The sequence below is a fragment of the Podarcis bocagei genome, assembly GCF_964188305.1.
Source record: "Podarcis bocagei genome assembly, chromosome: 4".
Classification (NCBI taxonomy): Eukaryota; Metazoa; Chordata; class Lepidosauria; order Squamata; family Lacertidae; genus Podarcis; species Podarcis bocagei.
Window position 1 is genome coordinate 34,062,563 of NC_138128.1, and position 19,430 is coordinate 34,081,992.

At 46.3% G+C, this 19,430-nt stretch overlaps 1 protein-coding gene across 2 annotated transcripts in view; it reads left to right on the forward strand.

Moving 5' to 3' along the window:
• Nucleotides 1-10,072: 10,072 nt before the first annotated feature.
• The window catches only part of SLC25A36 (solute carrier family 25 member 36), a 36,635-nt gene continuing 27,277 nt past the window's right edge, over nt 10,073-19,430 (forward strand). The window contains exon 1 of one of the 2 annotated variants that reach the window (XM_081192732.1): nt 10,073-10,232. In XM_081192732.1, the coding sequence (XP_081048858.1) occupies nt 10,192-10,232 (41 nt within the window). In that variant the 5' untranslated portion in view covers nt 10,073-10,191. Of the gene's footprint in view, nt 10,233-13,637; nt 14,051-19,430 lie in introns of those variants that run through there. The other variant, XM_081192733.1, reaches the window with a different exon arrangement.

Sequence of the window (19,430 nt, forward strand, 5' to 3'; positions counted from 1 at the left end):
GGTCATACTCCTCACCAGCTGTACTCAACACCCTCAAGCGCATTTGCCTGGTTGGAATATTTCCTTGAACTTTGATCATTCTCCTTGCTTAAGTGGATTGAAACCTCTGGCTTTTGCAGAGCTGGAATGGAGCCTACTGTACAAAGGTAAAAGTTGTGTTTGCTGCTCCCCTCCCCTCTGCCTCTGATCCCTACCTAGAACTGGCACTCAGTCCCTGGGAGGTTCCCTACACAGGAATGTGGCCTGTGTTCTGAAAAGGGTCCTTTGCAACAGTGTTATGGTTTGCCTCTCCCTTGTATCAGTAAGGAGGAAGACTGGTCTACAGTGGTACCTCGGGTTACATACGCTTCAGGTTACAGACTCCGCTAACCCAGAAATATTACCTCGGGTTAATAGCTTTGCTTCAGGATGAGAACAGAAATCGTGCTCCAGCGGCGTGGCAGCAGCAGGAGGTCTCATTAGCTAAAGTGGTGCTTCAGGTTAAGAACAGTTTCAGGTTAAGAACGGACCTCCGGAACAAATTACGTACTTAACCCGAGGTACCACTTTATTAATATTTTTAGTAATGAACAAGCACACTAATGCCTTGGAACATGTACTGAATTTTTGTTCCTCTCTACAGAAACTGGAAATAGCGTTTCTGACTTTTGTAAAATGTAGAAGAGGCAAAACAAGACACAAGGTTTCCCTTCTTTCAGGGAGACATGACTGAGAAATGAATGCCACACTAGGACCTTGGAAATATGAATTCAGAGATCCGTCCAGCGCCCCCAAATTTAGTTTATTCCGCGTGCACAGTGCCGTTGAGAATGACAAGCGCCACCATTGAGTCTGATAAGTGCCACCATTGTGAATGACAAGCATCGCCGCTAGTGCGGCGCGTCTTTGGTAAATGAAAGCAAAAAGTCGAAAGTCCTATAGTGAAACAGTAGGTATACATTTTGGTAGTAAAGGTAAAGATAAAGGGACCCCTGACCATTAGGTCCAGTCATGACCGACTCTGGGGTTGCGCGCTCATCTCGCTCTGTAGGCTGAGGTAGCCTGCGTTTGTCCGCAGACAGCTTCCAGATTATGTGGCCAGCATAACCAAGCCGCTTCTGGTGAACCAGAGCAGCACACGGAAACGCCGTTTACCTTCCCGCCAGAGCGGTCCCTATTTATCTACTTGCACTTTGACGTGCTTTCGAACTGCTAGGTTGGCAGGAGCAGGGACCGAGCAACGGGAGCTCACCCTGTCACGGGGATTCGAACCGCCGACCTTCTGATCGGCAAGTCCTAGGCTCTGTGGTTTAACCCACAGTGCCACCCGTGTCTTGTTAATTTTGGTAGTACCTAGGTATATATGTATTTTGTTTTTCTAGCTTGATCAAAATTATTTCTTATTTCATAACAGGTAGATAGTTAAGAGCTTAGGTGGCTTCAGGGGTGGGCACCTGGCCCCCCCCCGAATTCTGCGCCTGGGTGCCCCGCACCCCTTGCATCCCCAGGTAAAGACGGCCCTGTGTCATAGGGACTCCACTTTGGATATGTGTAGGGTTTACTTTTCTTCTCATGAAAGTGTCCCACAAGGTACTGTCATTTCCTCCACTCTAAGTATAAGGCTATTATTACCACAGTCTAAATTTGGGTGGTCACACGCAAATACAGCACATGGATACAATCAACCCCACACGGCCCCAGGATTGCATTAAAGTGACTGGTGGTGGAATACTCTGGTGGTTCAGAGAAGACTTGTCTGCAAACTGTTTGCATCTTCTCCAGTCTTTCCAGGGAGGTATTTCAGGGAGGAAAAGATTGTTTTATTGAGTTTAGTTGCTGTATTTATACATGCAATAAATTATCTTGTGTCATACACAAGACCTCCCCTTGTTAGATGTTGGCCCTTGTCCCATAAAACTGTTTACTCCGTAATTTTGTCTAATGGTTTCCATAAAAATGGTTTATAACACACACAAAATCAATAAGTGCAAGAGTAATTTGTGTTCAACAATAAACCATTCTGAGAGCTAATGGATTCAATTGTCTCCTATGCACAAACAATCATATTTCTTCAGATTCTCCCACTCCCCCTGAACTGACTCCTGTATAAATTGCTTGGTAAGCTATAATTTCCACATTTTATATCTTTGGCTGTGTGCTGCAAAAGTGTAGAAATTACCGACATTTAGCCATAGTATTTTGAGTTGCATTAATGAGTTACAGTGATACAAGGGTGATTTGAGGCAAAGGGATAATAAAACCAGTGCTACCTTCAGACAGCACTGAATCTGGGAAATAAATATAGTCAGGTAACATACCTGATCCACTCTCCAAGAGTGGGGGCCGGGTAAGCCCCGCCCCACATAATTGATCACATAACATGACATGGCGCGTGCGCACACACACACTGAATGGGATTTCCCCTCAACTTTGGGGGGCTCGGCCCCCTCAAATATTTTATTGGGGAGGTGAAGGAATCTCGGCCCCTAGGAGTTGGCTCCTGTGTGTGTGTGTGTGTGTGTGTGTGTGTATGTGTATGTGTATGTGTGTGTGTGCGTGTTTTTTAATTTCCCCATAACAGTGAATAGGGTAAGCACTAAATCTTTTCTTGAAGCAAGATTTGTCCCCAAACCAAACTAGGCAACCTCTGAAGCACTTTGATTTGAATCAAGATGTCCCCCCAAAGCACTGGCATCCAAACTAAATCTTGTGATCAGTGCACACGCCTAATATCCACCACATATCCTAGAATTAGCTTCTGAAATACTTCTGCAGATGAATGAATACAAGATCCATTCTGTTAAGCTGGCAGCTGAACCATTTTTATATATCAGACGCATATGCACTTTGATTACTTGCTCAATTTCATTCATGGAGGGGGGAAAGTGCTCTCTCTCATTGCTACTCTCTATAATCAAAATCTCAGTGGATGCCATAATTGATGAAAGGGTTCTCTCTGTCCAGCACTCAAGATGCATGTAACCAGGCTGGACTTATCCCAATAACAGAGATATCTCCCACTGAGGGACATGTGAGTTGTGTACCAGCTAATGGCATGAGCAAAGATATTTCTACTGAAAGATTAATCATTTGTTTTAAAAGGCACGCGTCCTGCATAAGACAGAATTTAATTTAATTGGAACTCCTAAAGTACTCATAGTACAAATGCAGTAATTCCATTCCCATGCTTCACATGAGTTTCTGGTTTTCCCTTTCTATGGTTATTGTTTGATGTTAACAAAGTTGGAGAAAGGGAAATGACTTGTCACGGTAACTGCTGTCACATGTCCATTTCCTGAAGTGGGCTTCAATGAGGTCACTTGGAAGTTACCTAGAATGGAACCATTTCGGCAATGCAGACTGCAGATTGAGGGAGCAGCAATCAGGATCAGGTTTGCAGCAAGTCAGGAAAATGTTTAAAGCCCCTCCAGCTCCTGAGCCAGGGTCCTATTCTGGATTGGTACTTATGAACTGGCTGTTTGTGTCAGGCTTCAGGGAATCCTATCCCTCCCACGGTGGGATGCCAAGAAGCAGATAGACAAAAAGAGTTCTTACCAGTAGGTTATTCAATATTCACAGAGACACACACAAAGGACTGCGGTCTCTCTTAGATAATGGTGTTGCTCCAATTAAAGTCCTATCCCCTCAGTCCCTCCTATTCTACATCACCCCTGTGTCAGCTAATCTGAGCTTTCTGCCTCTGAGCTCTCTGTTCTACTACCCTCAATGCCCGTCTGGTCCTGGGAGAGGGGGGTCAGGGGTGCTTTCTAGAGAAACTGAGCTGTCTCTCTCCTGGTGCTTTCCCTGCCCTCCTGCTCCTCTCCCAATATTTCCCAGCTTTTCCCTACTGCAGCCTCCGAACTATGACCTTCTGCAAACCACTGTGCTAAATCTATACTTTCCTCCTCTTCTTGGGAAAGTGTAGGAAGAGGGGGGGGCGGTCCTCACCATTCCTCCTCAGTCCAGCCCCTAACACCTGTCAAAATCAGAAAACTCTTGCACTTAAGGCGAAAGTTGCAAGACTAATGTGACATATACTTCGACTTGGATTTGTGCCCAAAGTCATTCAGAGAGTTCCATGACTGAACACAGAGCTTAACCTAAATCTACTAAATCTCCGCTCCTTTCAGTTGTGTTGTTAGATCTATGATGATGATGATTTTATTGAATTTATATACCGCCCTATACCTGGAGGTCTCAGGGCGGTTCACAGAAAAGATCAACGTAAAAACCACAATATATATAATCAAAATAAAACAACAAACCAATAACACCTTCCCCAAAACATTTTAAAAGGGCATAGGATCTACTGCTACGATGTCTGTCAAGAAGGCTGGGAAGAGAACAAGTCAGGGCTGAACCCTGACGAAGAATCATAGAATAGTGGAAATATCCTGCCATTCTGAAACAGCTGTTGCAATTGAGTGAATTTCCACGGGAAACTCAGGAGTACAGCAGACCCCTACAGAAAGTGGTGCTAGAAGTCACCACTGACCAAGCGATCAGTGGTAACTTCAAGGTCCACTTGGATGTGTTGGATTTCCTTTTTAGCACAGCTTGCTGCACTAGAAAAATGGGTCACCTGGTGCCATAATGTTGTAAGGTGCATTGTTGATGCCTCCCGCCTGTCAAAAGGGAGCTGTTTGCCAGAGGAAGAATTCTGAGGGAAGAGACTGTTTGCCACCAGGGGATTATATGGTGTTGGCAGGGTGATCTCAACAATCTGCCTTCAATATTCTGCACCAGCTACAGTTTCTGGGTTCCTTAACCAAGGGAACACGCCCACCCCCCAGCATGTTGCAGTAATCCAGTCTTGAGGTTGCCAATGCAAAGATCACAATGGCAACATTACATTAAGCAGTAATATCAAAGGCAGGCCTACCGGATAATCTTCAGACAAAACATTATCCACCTAAAAAGCCTTCTGAGATGAATAAATAAAAAAGGTCTTTGCTAAACTGGCAGAAGACAACCAGAGAAGGAGTCAGTTCTAGCTTGGTTGGGAAAGGGTATCCATAATATGGGTTCAACTACTGAGAAAGCCCTAAAAGACCAATAGCCTGGAGGATGCGGACCATTTGGATCCCTTCCAATCGGGATTCAGGCCTCGTTATGGGACTGAAACTGCCTTGGTCGCGCTGGTTGATGATCTCCGGTGGGCTAGGGACAAAGGTGAGAGCTGCTTCCTAGTTCTGCTGGATCTCTCAGCGGCCTTTGATACAATTGACCATAACATCCTTCTGGACTATCCAGAGGGGCTGGGAGCTGGGGTCACTGTTATACAGTGGTTCTGCTCCTTCCTCCTGGGCCGTGTTCAGAAAGTGGTGTGGGGGATGAGTGTTCAGACCCCTGGGCCCTCACTTGTGGGGTGCCTCAGGGTTCCGTCCTCTCCCCCATGCTTTTTAACATCTATATGAAGCTGCTGGGAGAGATCATCAGGGGGTTTAGTCTGGGTGTCCATCAATATGCAGATGATACCCAGCTCTACCTCTCTTTCAAATCAGAACCAGTGAAGGTGGTGAAAGTCCTGTGTGAGTGCCTGGAGGCAGTTGGAGGATGGATGGCAGCTGAAGGACTGAGGTTGAATCCTGACAAGACAGAAGTACTGTTTTGGGGGGACAGGGGGTGGGCTGGTGTGGAGGACTCCCTGGTCCTGAATGGGGTAACTGTGCCCCTGAAGGACCAGGTGCGCAGCCTGGGAGTCATTTTGGACTCACAGCTGTCCATGGAGGCACAGGTCAATTCTGTATCCAGGGCAGCTGTCTACCAGCTCCACCTGGTACGCAGGCTGAGACCCTACCTGCCCGCGGACTGTCTCGCCAGAGTGGTGCATCCTCTAGTTATCTCCCGCTTGGACTACTGCAATGCGCTCTACGTGGGGCTACCTTTGAAGGTGACCCGGAAACTACAACTAATCCAGAATGCGGCAGCTAGACTGGTGACTGGGGGTGGCTGCCAAGACCATATAACACCAGTCTTGAAAGACCTGCATTGGCTCCCAGTACGTTTCCGAACACAATTCGGCCGAACACACACTAAACGGCCTCGACCCAGTATACCTGAAGGAGCGTCTCCACACCCATTGCTCTGCCCAGACGCTGAGGTCCAGCACCGAGGGCCTTCTGGCGGTTCCCTCATTGTGAGAAGCAAAGCTACAGGGAACCAGGCAGAGGGCTTTCTCAGTAGTGGCGCCCACCCTATGGAACGCCCTCCCATCAGATGTCAAAGAGATAAACAACTACCTGACATTCTACCTACTGTGACTCCTCCCCACTTCTACAGCAAGAAGCACACCAATGGGAAGTCTCCCCGTGTCTCCTTTGTTCTATGACATGCTCAGACCTCCAAGTTCGGGGGGAGGGAGGTGCTTCTCCCGCACTCTTGAGTGATGTATCGCCCAGCTGCTCCCTCCCTTCTGGTTGCTTAGCTACTATTTTATAGCTGGGTAGCTCCTCTCTCAACTGAGCAGCTTATGTCTGCCTGTCTCTCTGCTTCTGGAAACATGGGAAGCAGGGCAGGGTGGGGGCGCAAATATTCCACTTCCTCTTCTGTTAGGAGCTGATCTCTCTGTGATTGCATTTCCCAGTCTTCTGATCCAGACCAGCCCCTGACTGAAGTGCTGCTGTGCCCTGCCACTTGTGCCTCTCCCACCACAACCTACCTGCTCCTGCAACCACCACACGCCCTGCCGCATCCACCACAGAATCTCATGTGATTTCAGGCCCCAAACTGGTGCTGCTGGTGGAGGCAGCAGGGCAGACAGGGCACTCAGCTGGGGGGGGGGTGCACATTTCTGCCGCCTGAAGCAGCAGCGTTTTCCTGTCTAATGACTGGGCCGTGATTCCAATGTTCTAATGGCATCTTGCCTGCCAGAGAACCAGCTGCCTGGCAGGTAAAATGACACCAGAAGCATTATAAAAGAATGGTGAAATCCTCAGAAGAGAGGAGCCTTTAAAGGTCACTGTTCACTTTTCATTCATGTCTGACTGTTTAAGATTACTGAATTTCAATTTCAACTGAATACTAATATAGAATTATTATTATTATTATTATTATTATTATTATTATTATTATTATTATTTAGTGGTGATGCAGTTCACTGGAAAAATGAGTTCCGCATGATGTTATCTAATATTGCACAGTCTTTCACTTTGTCCAGACATTTGAAACGCTTTTAGAGATATTTGAGGCACATGCAATGTACACAATCAGACTCTTTCAAAACGTATAATTGGTTAATGCTTGTGCTCACATGGAAAAGCAGTATTAACATCATACCCAAATATGACTGAATGTTCTGATAAGAGGACAAAGGGTGACTTTTTGCGAGGAATCTTTAGGTTTCTTGTTTGAAAAGAGACTAAAGAGCTGCACAACATGTAACAATGTCCCGACTTTGCACTGAAAAACAGCTCAATCAGAAAAGTAATAGCAAGAAGGGGTGCTAGAATTGGGGGGGGGGGTAGAATCATAGAATTGTGGTTGGAAGGGAATATTATGGTCATTTAATCCAACCCCCTGCAATGCAGGAATCTTTTGGCCAAAATGGGGTTCAAAACCATGACCTTGAGATTGAGAGTCTCATGATCTACCGACTGAGCTATGTAGTTTACTAAAAATGGACTCTCCCACAGCTGCATCCTCTGCCTCTGAACACTTTCCAGTGATGTGCTTCTTGGTGTGTGTTTTTACATTAGGTAAAGGGTAAAGGGACCCCTGACCATTAGGTCCAGTGGTGACGGACTCTGGGGTTGTGGCGCTCATCTCACTTTATTGGCCGAGGGAGCCGGCGTACAGCTTCCGGGTTCGAACCGCCAACCTTCTGATCAGCAAGCCCTAGGCTCTGTAGTTTAACCCACAGCACCCCCCGCGTCCCGTTTTTACATTAGGTACATATTAAAAAGTACATCAAATTGTCCTCCTAAAACACAAAATGAGTCCTGGAAGCAAATTGGCATCTGGCACTTATAAAGCGCAATGCCTTGCAACAAGGCAATCTAGATATAACTAAGGCATGTGTCACCATGGGCCATGGCCGGCATCATCCAACAGATGTAGTTGGTGCACTAGTCTATAAGCTGGGCAAAGGTACACCTGGCTGCAGCCACCACCTGAGCATCCAGGTGCAAAACTGAGTCCATAAAACCTGTCAGACTGATTTATTTCCCTCTCCTGGCTTCAGATTCTGTACCATATGAACACTTCTTTAACTTCATCTCTGAGGTTCTATGTGTCCTGTGGTCCCATCGAGGCAGAAATTTGCAGCAGAAGTCCCCCAACAGGATGAGACAGACCCCCAAACAAAGGAAGGTTTGGCTTACCACATTTTAACATCTTACTATCTAAAGTGGGACATAAAGCACCATCTAAACTAAAGAGCCCCTCCCAAGGCCATTTGAAGTACCGGTAAGTCTAGGTTGGCCACTTATGGATCCCTAAACAAGAGGTACATAAAGGTAAAGGTAAAGGGACCCCTGACCCATAGGTCCAGTCGTGACCAACTCTGGGGTTGCAGCACTCATCTCGCTTTAGGAAGATGAGCGCCGGTGAGGGAGCTGGCGTACAGCTTCTGGGTGATGTGGCCAGCATGACTAAGCTGCTTCTGGCAAACCAGAGCAGCACACGGAAATGCTGTTTACCTTCCCGCCGGAGTGGTACCTATTTATCTACTTGCACTTTGACGTGCTTTTGAACTGCTAGGTTGGCAGGAGCAGGGACTGAGCAACAGGAGCTCACCCCATTGCAGAGATGCCAAAATTTGATTATACTGGAATATATGTAGAGATGCACATTAAAAAAATCATCGCCATCATTTAGATAGAATTACAATACTGTACATCTTGCCATTATGGGAGAGCCTGTGATCAGGTGATCTGTGTGCCTTAAGGAAGAGGAGGGGATCCTGGATACAAACGACGAGGAAGGGAGAAGCAAGGCCTGTGTGGTTTGGACATGAATTGGTGCTGTGCCGCCTACCGGCTTGCGAATGCTGAATGAGGAAGGAGCTGAAGCATAAAGGGTTGCTGCTAATAGAAATAGTAGGGTTGGTGAGAGGGACGGTGGCAGGAGGATTTGCAAAAAAGGCACATATGGAAGGTGTCTGTCTGGCTCAGGGACAGCCGTCTGGGATCCGGAGAACTTTGAAGAGCCCCGATTGAAGAGTCCTGCGGCAGAGCTGCTGTGCGTTGCCCCCCCAACGCGAAAAACCGACTGCGAGGCGCAGGCTTTGCAGGAGAGACGTTATGAGAAGCCCGGGTTCCCAAATTTGGTCCTGCTCCTGCCTCTTGGTTCCATCCCCAGTGCCCGCTACCCTCTAAAAAACCTTATTCAGAATCGCGGTTTGTACTCGGGAAGGACCACAACAAAATTCGAAACAGTAACAATTAATTGCCCGTTTCTTCAAAATCCAATGTTTTAAACAAAGTGGATGAACTTGACCCCGTGGTAGCCAGCCGCTTTTCGAAGGCCGATAGTACACCTTCAGGTAATCCCAGCGTGCCCCTCCCGGCGGCGCTACTGCCCACTTTGGGCACCACTGGCAGTCCCTTATATAGCAGTTCCATGCGTTCAGCGTGGAATTGTATACAATACAGTGGTACCTCAGGTTACATACGCTTCAGGTTACAGACTCCGCTAACCCAGAAATATTACCTCGGGTTAAGAACTTTGTTTCAGGATGAGAACAGAAATTGTGCTCTGGCGGCATGGCGGCAGCGGGAGGCCCCATTAGCTAAAGTGGTGCTTCAGGTTAAGAGCAGTTTCAGGTTAAGAACGGACCTCCGGAACGAATTAAGTACTTAACCCGAGGTACCACTGTAGACGAAAGGGCCCACTAGTGTCATCTAGTCCAACCCCCTGCGATGCAGGATTATTTATTTATTTATTTATTTAGCCCAATGCTGGGCACAAACCCACGAGCCTGCGCGACGGAAAGAAACGGGGGTGGCTGGGCAGGTGATCCGTAGGTTAGAGTCTGCTATTGCACGCCCCTTTATCTCCACTTCAGCATGGATTCCTCGGCTGGCACGCGCTCGCTCCTCGTCCCGCAGAGACGCGGTTCGCTCCTCGGCCGGCAGGGGGCGGCCGGCAGAGCCCCTCCTTCGGCGCTGCGCCATTGAGCAGCCTGGGAGAAAAGGAAGTGCGCTGCGCCGCCTCGCGTCCTTCCCTTCCCCGGCCTCCCTCCCGTTTTGCTGGGGACGAGAATGAGAGAGAATGAGCCAGAGAGACACCCTGGTGCATCTGTTTGCTGGAGGGTAGGTGCGAGCGGGCGGGGGCTGCCGGGGGCGCGCGGGGGAGAGGGAGGAACGTGTGAACGCAGCGCCTCTGCCTCTGCAGGAGCGCGAGAGAGATCCGCTCGGGGAGCAAGCGGGCCAGATCGGTTTGCTTACACAAGGCCTGCCGGGGAGGGAAAAGGCGACTGGCTGGGGGTGTTAAGGGGACTCCCGGAGGGAAGCGGGCCCGCCTGGGGAGAGACCCGAGGCAGCGTTCCGGAGAAAACCTTCCCTTCTGCTTCTCGGTTGGGCTGCGGCAGCCGCGGTGCAAATGGAGTAGGAGCAGCAACTGCTGCAGGGTGGGGTAGGCGCTGAGGCTTGCATTCCTGATCCCTCTGAAATCCGGCAGGGCTGATTTCCTGACAAAACAAGAGACGCTTTGCACAGGCACCCGGCCTGATCCAGCGCCAGAGAGGGGTGGGAAGGTAGCAAAGGAGCAGAATCTCTCGCCTTGTGTTGACTTTGGGCGGAGGAGCCTCTTCCTTCCGTATCTCTCTCTTCTCCCTCCCTCCCCCGCTTTCGCATCCTTAATTGGGAAGGCCGTGACGTCACCTTTTGGGGTTGTATTTTGCGCTTGGGGGGAAAGGGGAGGAGACAGTGGATCTACACCGGTTGGTTTTGTGTGGGACTTAATTAAGCAACATTCTGCAATCCTGACCACAACTACTCAGAAGCAAGTTATGCTGAAGTTAGTGGGGTTCACCTCCAGACAAGCGGGATTAGGATTGTGCATACAGGTACCCTGAAGACGAAGGTGTCAATATTTGGAGTATTTATGTAGGACCCCTTACTTCATGGTAGTACAGGAACAACCATTTAGGGGGAAAACTGAGCAAATTTTTCAGTGCATGCTGCTGAAAATGTCATAGAATCGTAGAGTGGGTGTGGAACCTCAGGCCTGGGGGCTGGGAGGCAAATGTGGCCCTCCTGGTCTATATGATTCTCCCCTCTGGATTCTCTGCAGGCCACCCCCCCCCTTAGCCACCCTGCTTCCTGACTCTCATGTTTTTGCATGGTTTAAAACATGTCTTTTACCTCTGACAATGCTGCTTAGGTCACTGGATGGTAGATAAAGAGGAGTTTGAATGCATGTGTGTAGAAACTTGCCTACTGTATAAAGGGAGAATTTACATTCATTCTTTATTATTTGTGTACTGCCCTTCATCCAAAGATCACAGGGCAGTTCACCACATAAATTCATCATTCATCAGGTTTTACATATGTGGCAAGGAATGTGGCCCTCAAGCTCAAAAATAATAATTACCTATTCCTGGGCTAGACCCAACTTTTATACCTATTCAGTTTAGTTTCTCTTCTATACTGTGGCCTGTTTATTTTGTGTTTCTAATTCTGCCAATTGATTCATGTAATGTGGTCATTTGCTACCCTCCCCCCCCCCCAATTATCCTAAGGACACTTTTCTATATCCAAAGCCTCTGCTTTTCTATTCAGGAATAAAGCCCTCTTGATTCAACGGGGTTTGATTTTGTGTAAATGTGCATAGAGCTGGAATAATATAAGTTTTATGAACAAGGAAAGGCTTTTCTTCATGAGATGTTGCTCTTGAATAAGCCAGATTCCATTTATTTATTATTTTATTTGTTTGTTTATTAAATTTGTATACTGTCCCTAATCCGTAGATCTCAGGGCAGTTCACAACATAAAAATACAAGACAGAAGCACAAATGTGTCTGACTTAAAAGAATTTCCATTCTCATAGTTACTGGATTCATTTGGGTTCAGCTAATTGATAGGCCAAAAGGACACAAGAATGTGTTGGGTGTGAAGCTGAAGCCAAAGGAGGGGGAAGGCAATTGAAATGTTAATGTAATCTTATACATGTCTAAAATATACTGAATTCAGTGGGGCTGACTCCCAGGTAAGAATTGTAGCCTAGCAGTGCAATCCCAACACCCATGTTGGTGGCTGAAGGAGGGGCGTAGAGTGACACCTATGTTATTTTTATGATGCTTGTGAAATCCCACTCAACACTATCACGCTTTTGGAGTGTTAACGGGGGAATCCTATTTCTCCAATACCAGGGGCCAAAAAACTTGCTTAAAGTACAATAAAAGATCCTGTGGCCCAGTAAGAATTACTAAATATTGCATGAAAAAAGCAAGTAGTTTGGAAAATGCCCTAAGAGCAGGGGTTGCCTGGCATCTGAACACCATTGGGGCAGGAAGCGTAAAATGGTGGGGAAACTATAAATCTCTAAAAGGGAATGCAACCTTCCCCCACCGCACTCGCCTTTAGTATTTATCAAACACTTGCATGATCTGACAGCAGTAGGCAGAACAGTAAGCTGGAGAAGGATACCATTTGCTTTTCCTCCAAGTCTTAAAAATCTGATCTTGGTTTTGAGGGAACCAATCTGCAACTTGGGGTTTGTTTATTAAATTCACACCTAGCCCTCCCTCCCACCCGCGGTAGCCCAGGACAGTAAAAAAAAAAAAGTGACAAAATAAAAACGCATTAAAAGAAATTCCAATATAAATGCTGACTGGTGTTAAATAAGCAGCCCCCACCCCACCCCGGGACAAAAAACTCAACAAAACAACCCTGTTTGCTTGCAGATCCTCCCCTAGGCAGATGGAATTGGCTTTGGGGTGAAACCTCTGGCTTAAGGAGCATAAATCCTGTAAAGCCTAGGAACGATTTGAACAAGGCTCACTTCCTTTCCCTTTCCCTCTGGCCCAAGAGGACAGGCAGTCGAGTTGCAAAAGACCGGCGGCGTGCACAGCCCGTGCGTCCGTCCCCCTTTACCTGCAAGAGCCAAAGGTGGAGAGATAGCGCTCTAATCCGGGCAGATAACGTTTGTGAGCCTTTCCTTGCTGCGGAATCCGTGTGAACCGCACGTCTCAGCGCTCAGTATTGGGGGGGGGGGGTAGCAGCTCCCGAAAAGTCCAACGGGCATTGCTTGCTCCCAAGTAAGCACGGGTATAGGATCTGGCCCGGATTTAGGTTTGATGAGCTACTGGGGCCCTTTATATGTCCAGCTGTACTTTGTCAGCAACAAATTGTCGCTGTTTTTTGTGCTGAATATATGCTATATGGTAATTTATGCACCTAATAGGGATCTAAAGCCCTTTGCACATTACAAAATATGTATTTTATCAAAATAATTGTTGAAATGAAATACAATTAAGAAGTATATTAATAGTGAAATACAATTAAATTTTGCGGGTCCCCCAAGAGAGTGGGGCCCTAAGCTACAGCTTGTTTTAGCACGCTCTCTCCCTCCACCAGAGCTTTTGCAAATGCATCGGGTTCCTCCTCCGCCTCCTTCCCTTCCATTGATTCGCTGGCTGCGCTGAGCGCCTCCGATCACGTGCGCAAAGCCTGATTAAAGCTTGGGCCGGCGACGTCACGTCGCCCGCCAGCCAATGGCGGCGTCTGTTTATATTGGGCCTCGTTTCGCGTTGGAAGAAGCGAGCGGGCCTGGCAGTTCGGTGCCTTGGAAGCTGCCTGTCGCTGCGTATCCCCGGCTGGGCGAGGAGGCGGAAGGAGGCGGCGGCGGGGTGGCGAGTTCTCTGGGGCTGAGGCAGGAGGAACCGTTTGGGAGAGGGTCGTGTGGGGGCCCCTGAGCGCGGCAGGGCCGAGGCTGCTCCCTCCTGGGCTGCCTTCCTCTCCGAGGTCGATGGCAGCGCTCCTGGCCCCGCGTCCTCCTCTCTCCTCAGGCTGCCCAGGAGCGCCGGGCGGAGGCTGATCCTCCCGCCGCCTTCCCCTCGAGTGTCTTCCTGGGACGAGCATGAGAAGATGAACCAGAAAGACACTTTCGTGCACCTGTTTGCTGGAGGGTAGGTGGGAATTGTCACTGGCCTTTTGCCCTTCTCCTTCTCCTCCTCCCCCCCCCCCTTTTTCTCTCCCTCGTTCCCTTTCTATCGTTTCTTCACAACTCATACCTTCTCCCTCAGCATCCAAGTGCTGAGGGAAAACGAAACTTATTTGGTTGGGGTGACTGAGGAAATGTTAGTTCTTCTGCCCAGAATGTGCAGAATGGGATAGAGGAGACTCGTCTCGGGCGCCGGGAGACAGAACTGCTGTTTTACTGGGTTGATTTTGGCCTGCTTATTTAGATAATCTTTATGCATCACCAGTGGCGACTAAGTCAGCATTTCTAATAAATAGTTACAAGTGGGACCTGCAGGAAAATGTTGTCACGTATCTCCAGAATACAGTCCTCTATAGTGTTGGGAAGGGAGTGTTTTGGGTCAGATTACAATCTCCCTTCTCCAAAATACCTCCTATAATTTAAGGCTTTAACCATTTTCTTCTAAATTCTTTTGTCTCCCTGCTCAAGTGATTTTGACATTATGTAAGATGTGGCAACTCACCCATCATTGTGAGGCTGCGTTTGGGATTTTAAATTTGAAAATGTGTTCATGTCCCTAGGAAGTTTTCTGGGTATGTAGAAACTGCTGGGGTGGTGTGTGTTTTTGGGGGGGGGGTTGTTTCCAGAGTGATAGGTGTTCAGCCACCCAAATTTGCTGTGTTGGAGGGAACTGTAATCCTAGCAGAGCAGTGACATAAAAGTAGTAGCTTTTATTTTGATAAGGGAAAGGGAGGGATCAAGCATACTTCACATTGCCTGACACAGTGTTCTTCTTTCTAGATTGGCTTCATGGCATCTTGGAATAAATTTACTGTAATACTGTTGTCTTCTACATAACTAGTAAATAGGCCAGTCATACATACCTGGAATAAACCCATTAAACTCAAGGTGACATACTTCTGAGTAGGCATACATAGGATTATACTGTTAGGCAGCAATCCTGTGTATACATACATATCCTGGATATATATAGGAATAGGCCTCATTGAATACGTCTGCACCTTTTTTAAAGGATCCTTTCTTTTTAAGGATTAGTTTGTAAGTATCTTGCTGACATTATTTTTCAAATAAATAAAGGCTTAGTGTTTTATTGTGTAGTAAAAAAGCAGATATTTAAGTTGCTTTAAAGATAGGCTTTCTTGTATCCATAAGTAACTTTAGGGGTAGAGTTCAGGAGCTAACCTACAAAAGAATCTACTGTGACTGAATCTTGAAGGCAATGGGATGAATATGTATGGTTTTATGTCAATGTGGTAGGACTTGTTAGTTGTAAATGGAAACACTAGCCTTAACTCTCTGGAAAACTGCTTTGTGTTGGGTGAATGACACTGTGCTGTGTGGTCTCAGTTTTTCCAGGCAGATCTGAGTAGCAGGAGACCAATGTTATCTCATCTACTTTCTTGGGAAACACATTTGTTGTCCCTGTCCTTTTTCTGATAAGAGAAAATAGTATCTTAGCCTTCCTTTTCTGAATGGTCACAGGTTTTACTATTCATCTCTTTTATTGTGCTGCTTTTGAACAGACCAACTACAAATATTTCTTCCTATTCTGTCTCCTCCACAAATGTACATTTTTCTACACCCCTTTTGTTTTGTGTGTGGATGAAAACCAGTGTTGTATAACTAGATAACGGGTTCAGAGACACATGACACTTGCTTGAAGCTAGTAATTTTCCACTTTTTTGGGAAGGTGGCTGAGCTAGAATCTGTTTTCTGCTTCAAGGTCCCATGGAATTGGCCAAAGTTCATATTGTGTAGAAGATACGGTAGAGACCTTGAGATTCTTGTTCTAGGAGTAGCAGCTGAATGTTTATCCCCAAACCCTGGATCGGCAGAGCTGCAAAATATGCATGTAGTCCAATGCATAGCAGAGTGAAAGTAACTCAGGGTCATCCGTCTCAACTATTTTTGTTACCTAGCTGCTCTGGCATCATTTCTCGAGTGGCATGCTTCTCTCTCCCACTTTATCTTGACTACCGAATACACATAGCAGCTGTATTTCACTTGTATTGATCATTACGCTTGACTATACAGTATATATTTGAGATAGACAAAGGAGTTGATAATACCAAAACAGCAGCACCAAAGGGAAACATTGTTTTTTTCAAATCCTATTGGCTTGTAAATATGTTAATTGGATAGTTTCTAACTTTGCTTGGGTGGTGCTGGTCTTTTGAAGCTTGTTTCAGGGAATTATTGGAGAAAGCTCCATTTTGCAGTGTATTCTCAGAAAACCTTACTTATTGCAAATATTTTTCTGACAACTTGTTCCCAATCTTTCTTGCAGTCACTTTCTCTCCTTTCTGCTATCCCAAGCTTTCTTGTCAAGGGAAAGGAGAAGAAGAAATGGCTGTAGGAAAGACTACCTTGTTCTTGTTCCCCCTTGCAATAACACCGACTCCCTTTCTTTTTCCTGGTGAGCCTGGGAAGCTTTCTTCCCTCACCCGTTTTCTTTGCCCAAAACTTAACTTTCAGTAGCAGCAATGGCAGGGAATGTACAATAAAGGAAGGGTGGAATTTGAGCATCCATAGGTCCTAAATGACTTACAAATAGAACCCTCCCCTGGCAATAGATATCACTAAGCTAAAAGTGGTAGTTTACTAGGACTTATTTCTTCATTTGTAATATATTTATTACATTTATATTTTATTATTTATTTATTTCATAAACGCTTATTGATTGCAAAAAAACCCTTCAAAGTGGTATATCCTACCTTCCCTCTAAGGAGCTCAAGGCTGCTTTTATGGTTCCCTCTCCCCTCTTATGATTTCACAACAACCCTGTGACACAGGTTAGATTGAGAGCTTAGGTCATCAGTTGAATCTAGGTCCTTGCAGTCCTAGTCAGACACTCTTGAGCGCTACACCACACTGCCTGGTAGCATGCATGCTCTCACTGGATCATCACCTTGTTGTGGTGAGTGGGCTTGCACGTTCCTATGACCCTTGTGAGTGAAGCCATTGGGAGTCTCGTACTCTCAGCAGGGTCACCCAAGGTGGTAAGGTCAAAGGGGAGGAGCTGGACAAGGAATGATCCAAGAAGTCCTCAACTGCAGAACAGGCGGAAGATAACAAGTGGTATGTTACAACGGCTGTGAAGGTGGGTGAAGACTGCAACAGATAAGAATCTACCAGTCGTCATGATACTCATGCATAGAGCCTTACTGTGAAGACTCTGCATTGGTCACCATGCACGGATCTACACACATAAAACAAATTCATGCACAGGTGTCTTCCAAAAACCCATCCCAAACCCAAACAAGTCCCATGGCAATCGGCAAATGGTAATGGGGGCAGGACCATGAAATTTGAAAGCCTTTAGTCATGAACCGGCACATGGGCAGTGGATATAGATTCAGTTGCTCTGATTCAAGGAATTCCGGCAGTTGAGTAGCCCGGCAGCTGTATCCCATGATTGAGCAGTCCTATTTAGGATCTACCCTCTCACCCTGAATAGGGGGAGGGGCTAGAAAACATATCCTAAACATAGACTGCCTCCCTTTTCCCCTGACCGCATCCAGTGGGGTCACCACCCTGTGGTCGTAAAAGACAGTTGAACTTTGGAACATGGAATATACGAACTTTGTTGGATAACACAGATAATGAACGTCTTGAACGCAGGACTGCCATCATTGCAAGAGAATTGTGACTTTTTAACATCGATATTGCAGCACTTCAAGAAACTCGAAGAGCAGGTGAGGGACAACTGAAGGAAGAAAAAGGAGGCTACACCTTCTGGAAAGGTCTACCTGAGCAAGAACTTTGAATACATGAAGTAGGCTTTGCTATCAAAAACGATCTTTTGAAACTCTTGTCAGAAGTCCCTACTGGCATTAATGAACAACTTCCAACCCTCCGAGTAAAACTTGCTACTATTATAAGCGCTTATGCACAAACACTGGATGCCGATAAAGACATTAAAGATTTTTTTTACTCTTAGCTGGATACCATCCTATCAGAGGCGCCTGAGGTATCCTCTGGAGTGATTTTAATGCAAGAGTTGGGTGAGATTTTGATCTGTGGCCTGGGACTATTGGGAAAGAAGGAATTGGCAACAACAACCAGAATGGAGGCTTACTTTTGACTATGTGCAGTGCACAATCTTGATACTACCGAAACACTCTTTCGACAAAAAATAAATTGAAAACATATGGAGGCACCCTCAATCGAAGCACTGGCACCTCTTAGACTATGTAATTGTCTGAGCTGAAGATCACCGTGATGTGCTCCTTCCCAGAGCTATGATGAGTGCTGATGATTGCTGGACAGATCACCGATTAATACATTCCATGATGGCTATCAAGATTATACCTCAACGCAGGCTTCAAGGAAGGAAACCAAGGCGCAAAATGAACACTCAAGCCCTGCAAGATCCTATTAAGCGGGATTGCTTCCAAATGACTCTTAAGGACAGTCTGCTTTTGGAGTTCCCTGACGACATCAAGGAACACTGGATCAAGCTAAAAACATCCATTATTTCAGCCTGCGAAAAAACTATTGGGTACCAAACCAAGAAACACCAGGACTGGTTTGATGAGAATGATAGTAAGATTGAATGTGTTATTGACAAGAAAAGGAAGGCCTTTCAGTTCTTGCAAAGAGAGAGAAATGGTGCTGCTAAGAAAAAAACCTATGCCAACACTAAGACTGAAGTTCAAAGAAGAACCAGAGAACTAAAGAACACCCGGTGGATAAAAAAAAGTTAGAGAGATCCAGCACTTAGCTGACACTCATGATGTACAGAGTTTCTTTAAAGCCACAAAGACCATCTATGGGCCAATAAATCATGGCATATGCCCCCTATGCTCAACAGATGGTGCCACACTTCTAAAAGGTAAAGAAGCTACAGTATTGCACTGCGCTGGAAAGAACATTACCAGCATCTCCTCTCACAAATTCCACAAATAAAAATAGGAAATGAGCTTGCAGTATCTCTAATGGGAGAGTTGTGTACAGCTGTTAACCATATGAAAAACAACAAAGCCAGTGGACCTGATGGGGTACCTGCCGAAGTCTTCAAAGTGGGCGGAATTGAACTTACACAATAACTTCACAAGCTCATCGAAAAAAATCTGGGAGAAGAGATCCCAGCAGACTTTAGGGATGCCAAAATTATTAATCTCTTTTTAAAAGGTGATAGAATCCACTGCGTCAAGACATCTCTTTATTAGCTGCGGCTGGCAAAATTCTTGCAAGGATCTTAGCAAACCGTCTCCTAACAATATCTGAGGCTACCCTTTCTGAATCCCAAAATGTTTTTTTACCTTCTAGGGGGACAGTGGATATGATTTTTACTGCTCAACAGCTTCAAGAAAAATGCAGAAAGCAAAACCAACCCCCAAATA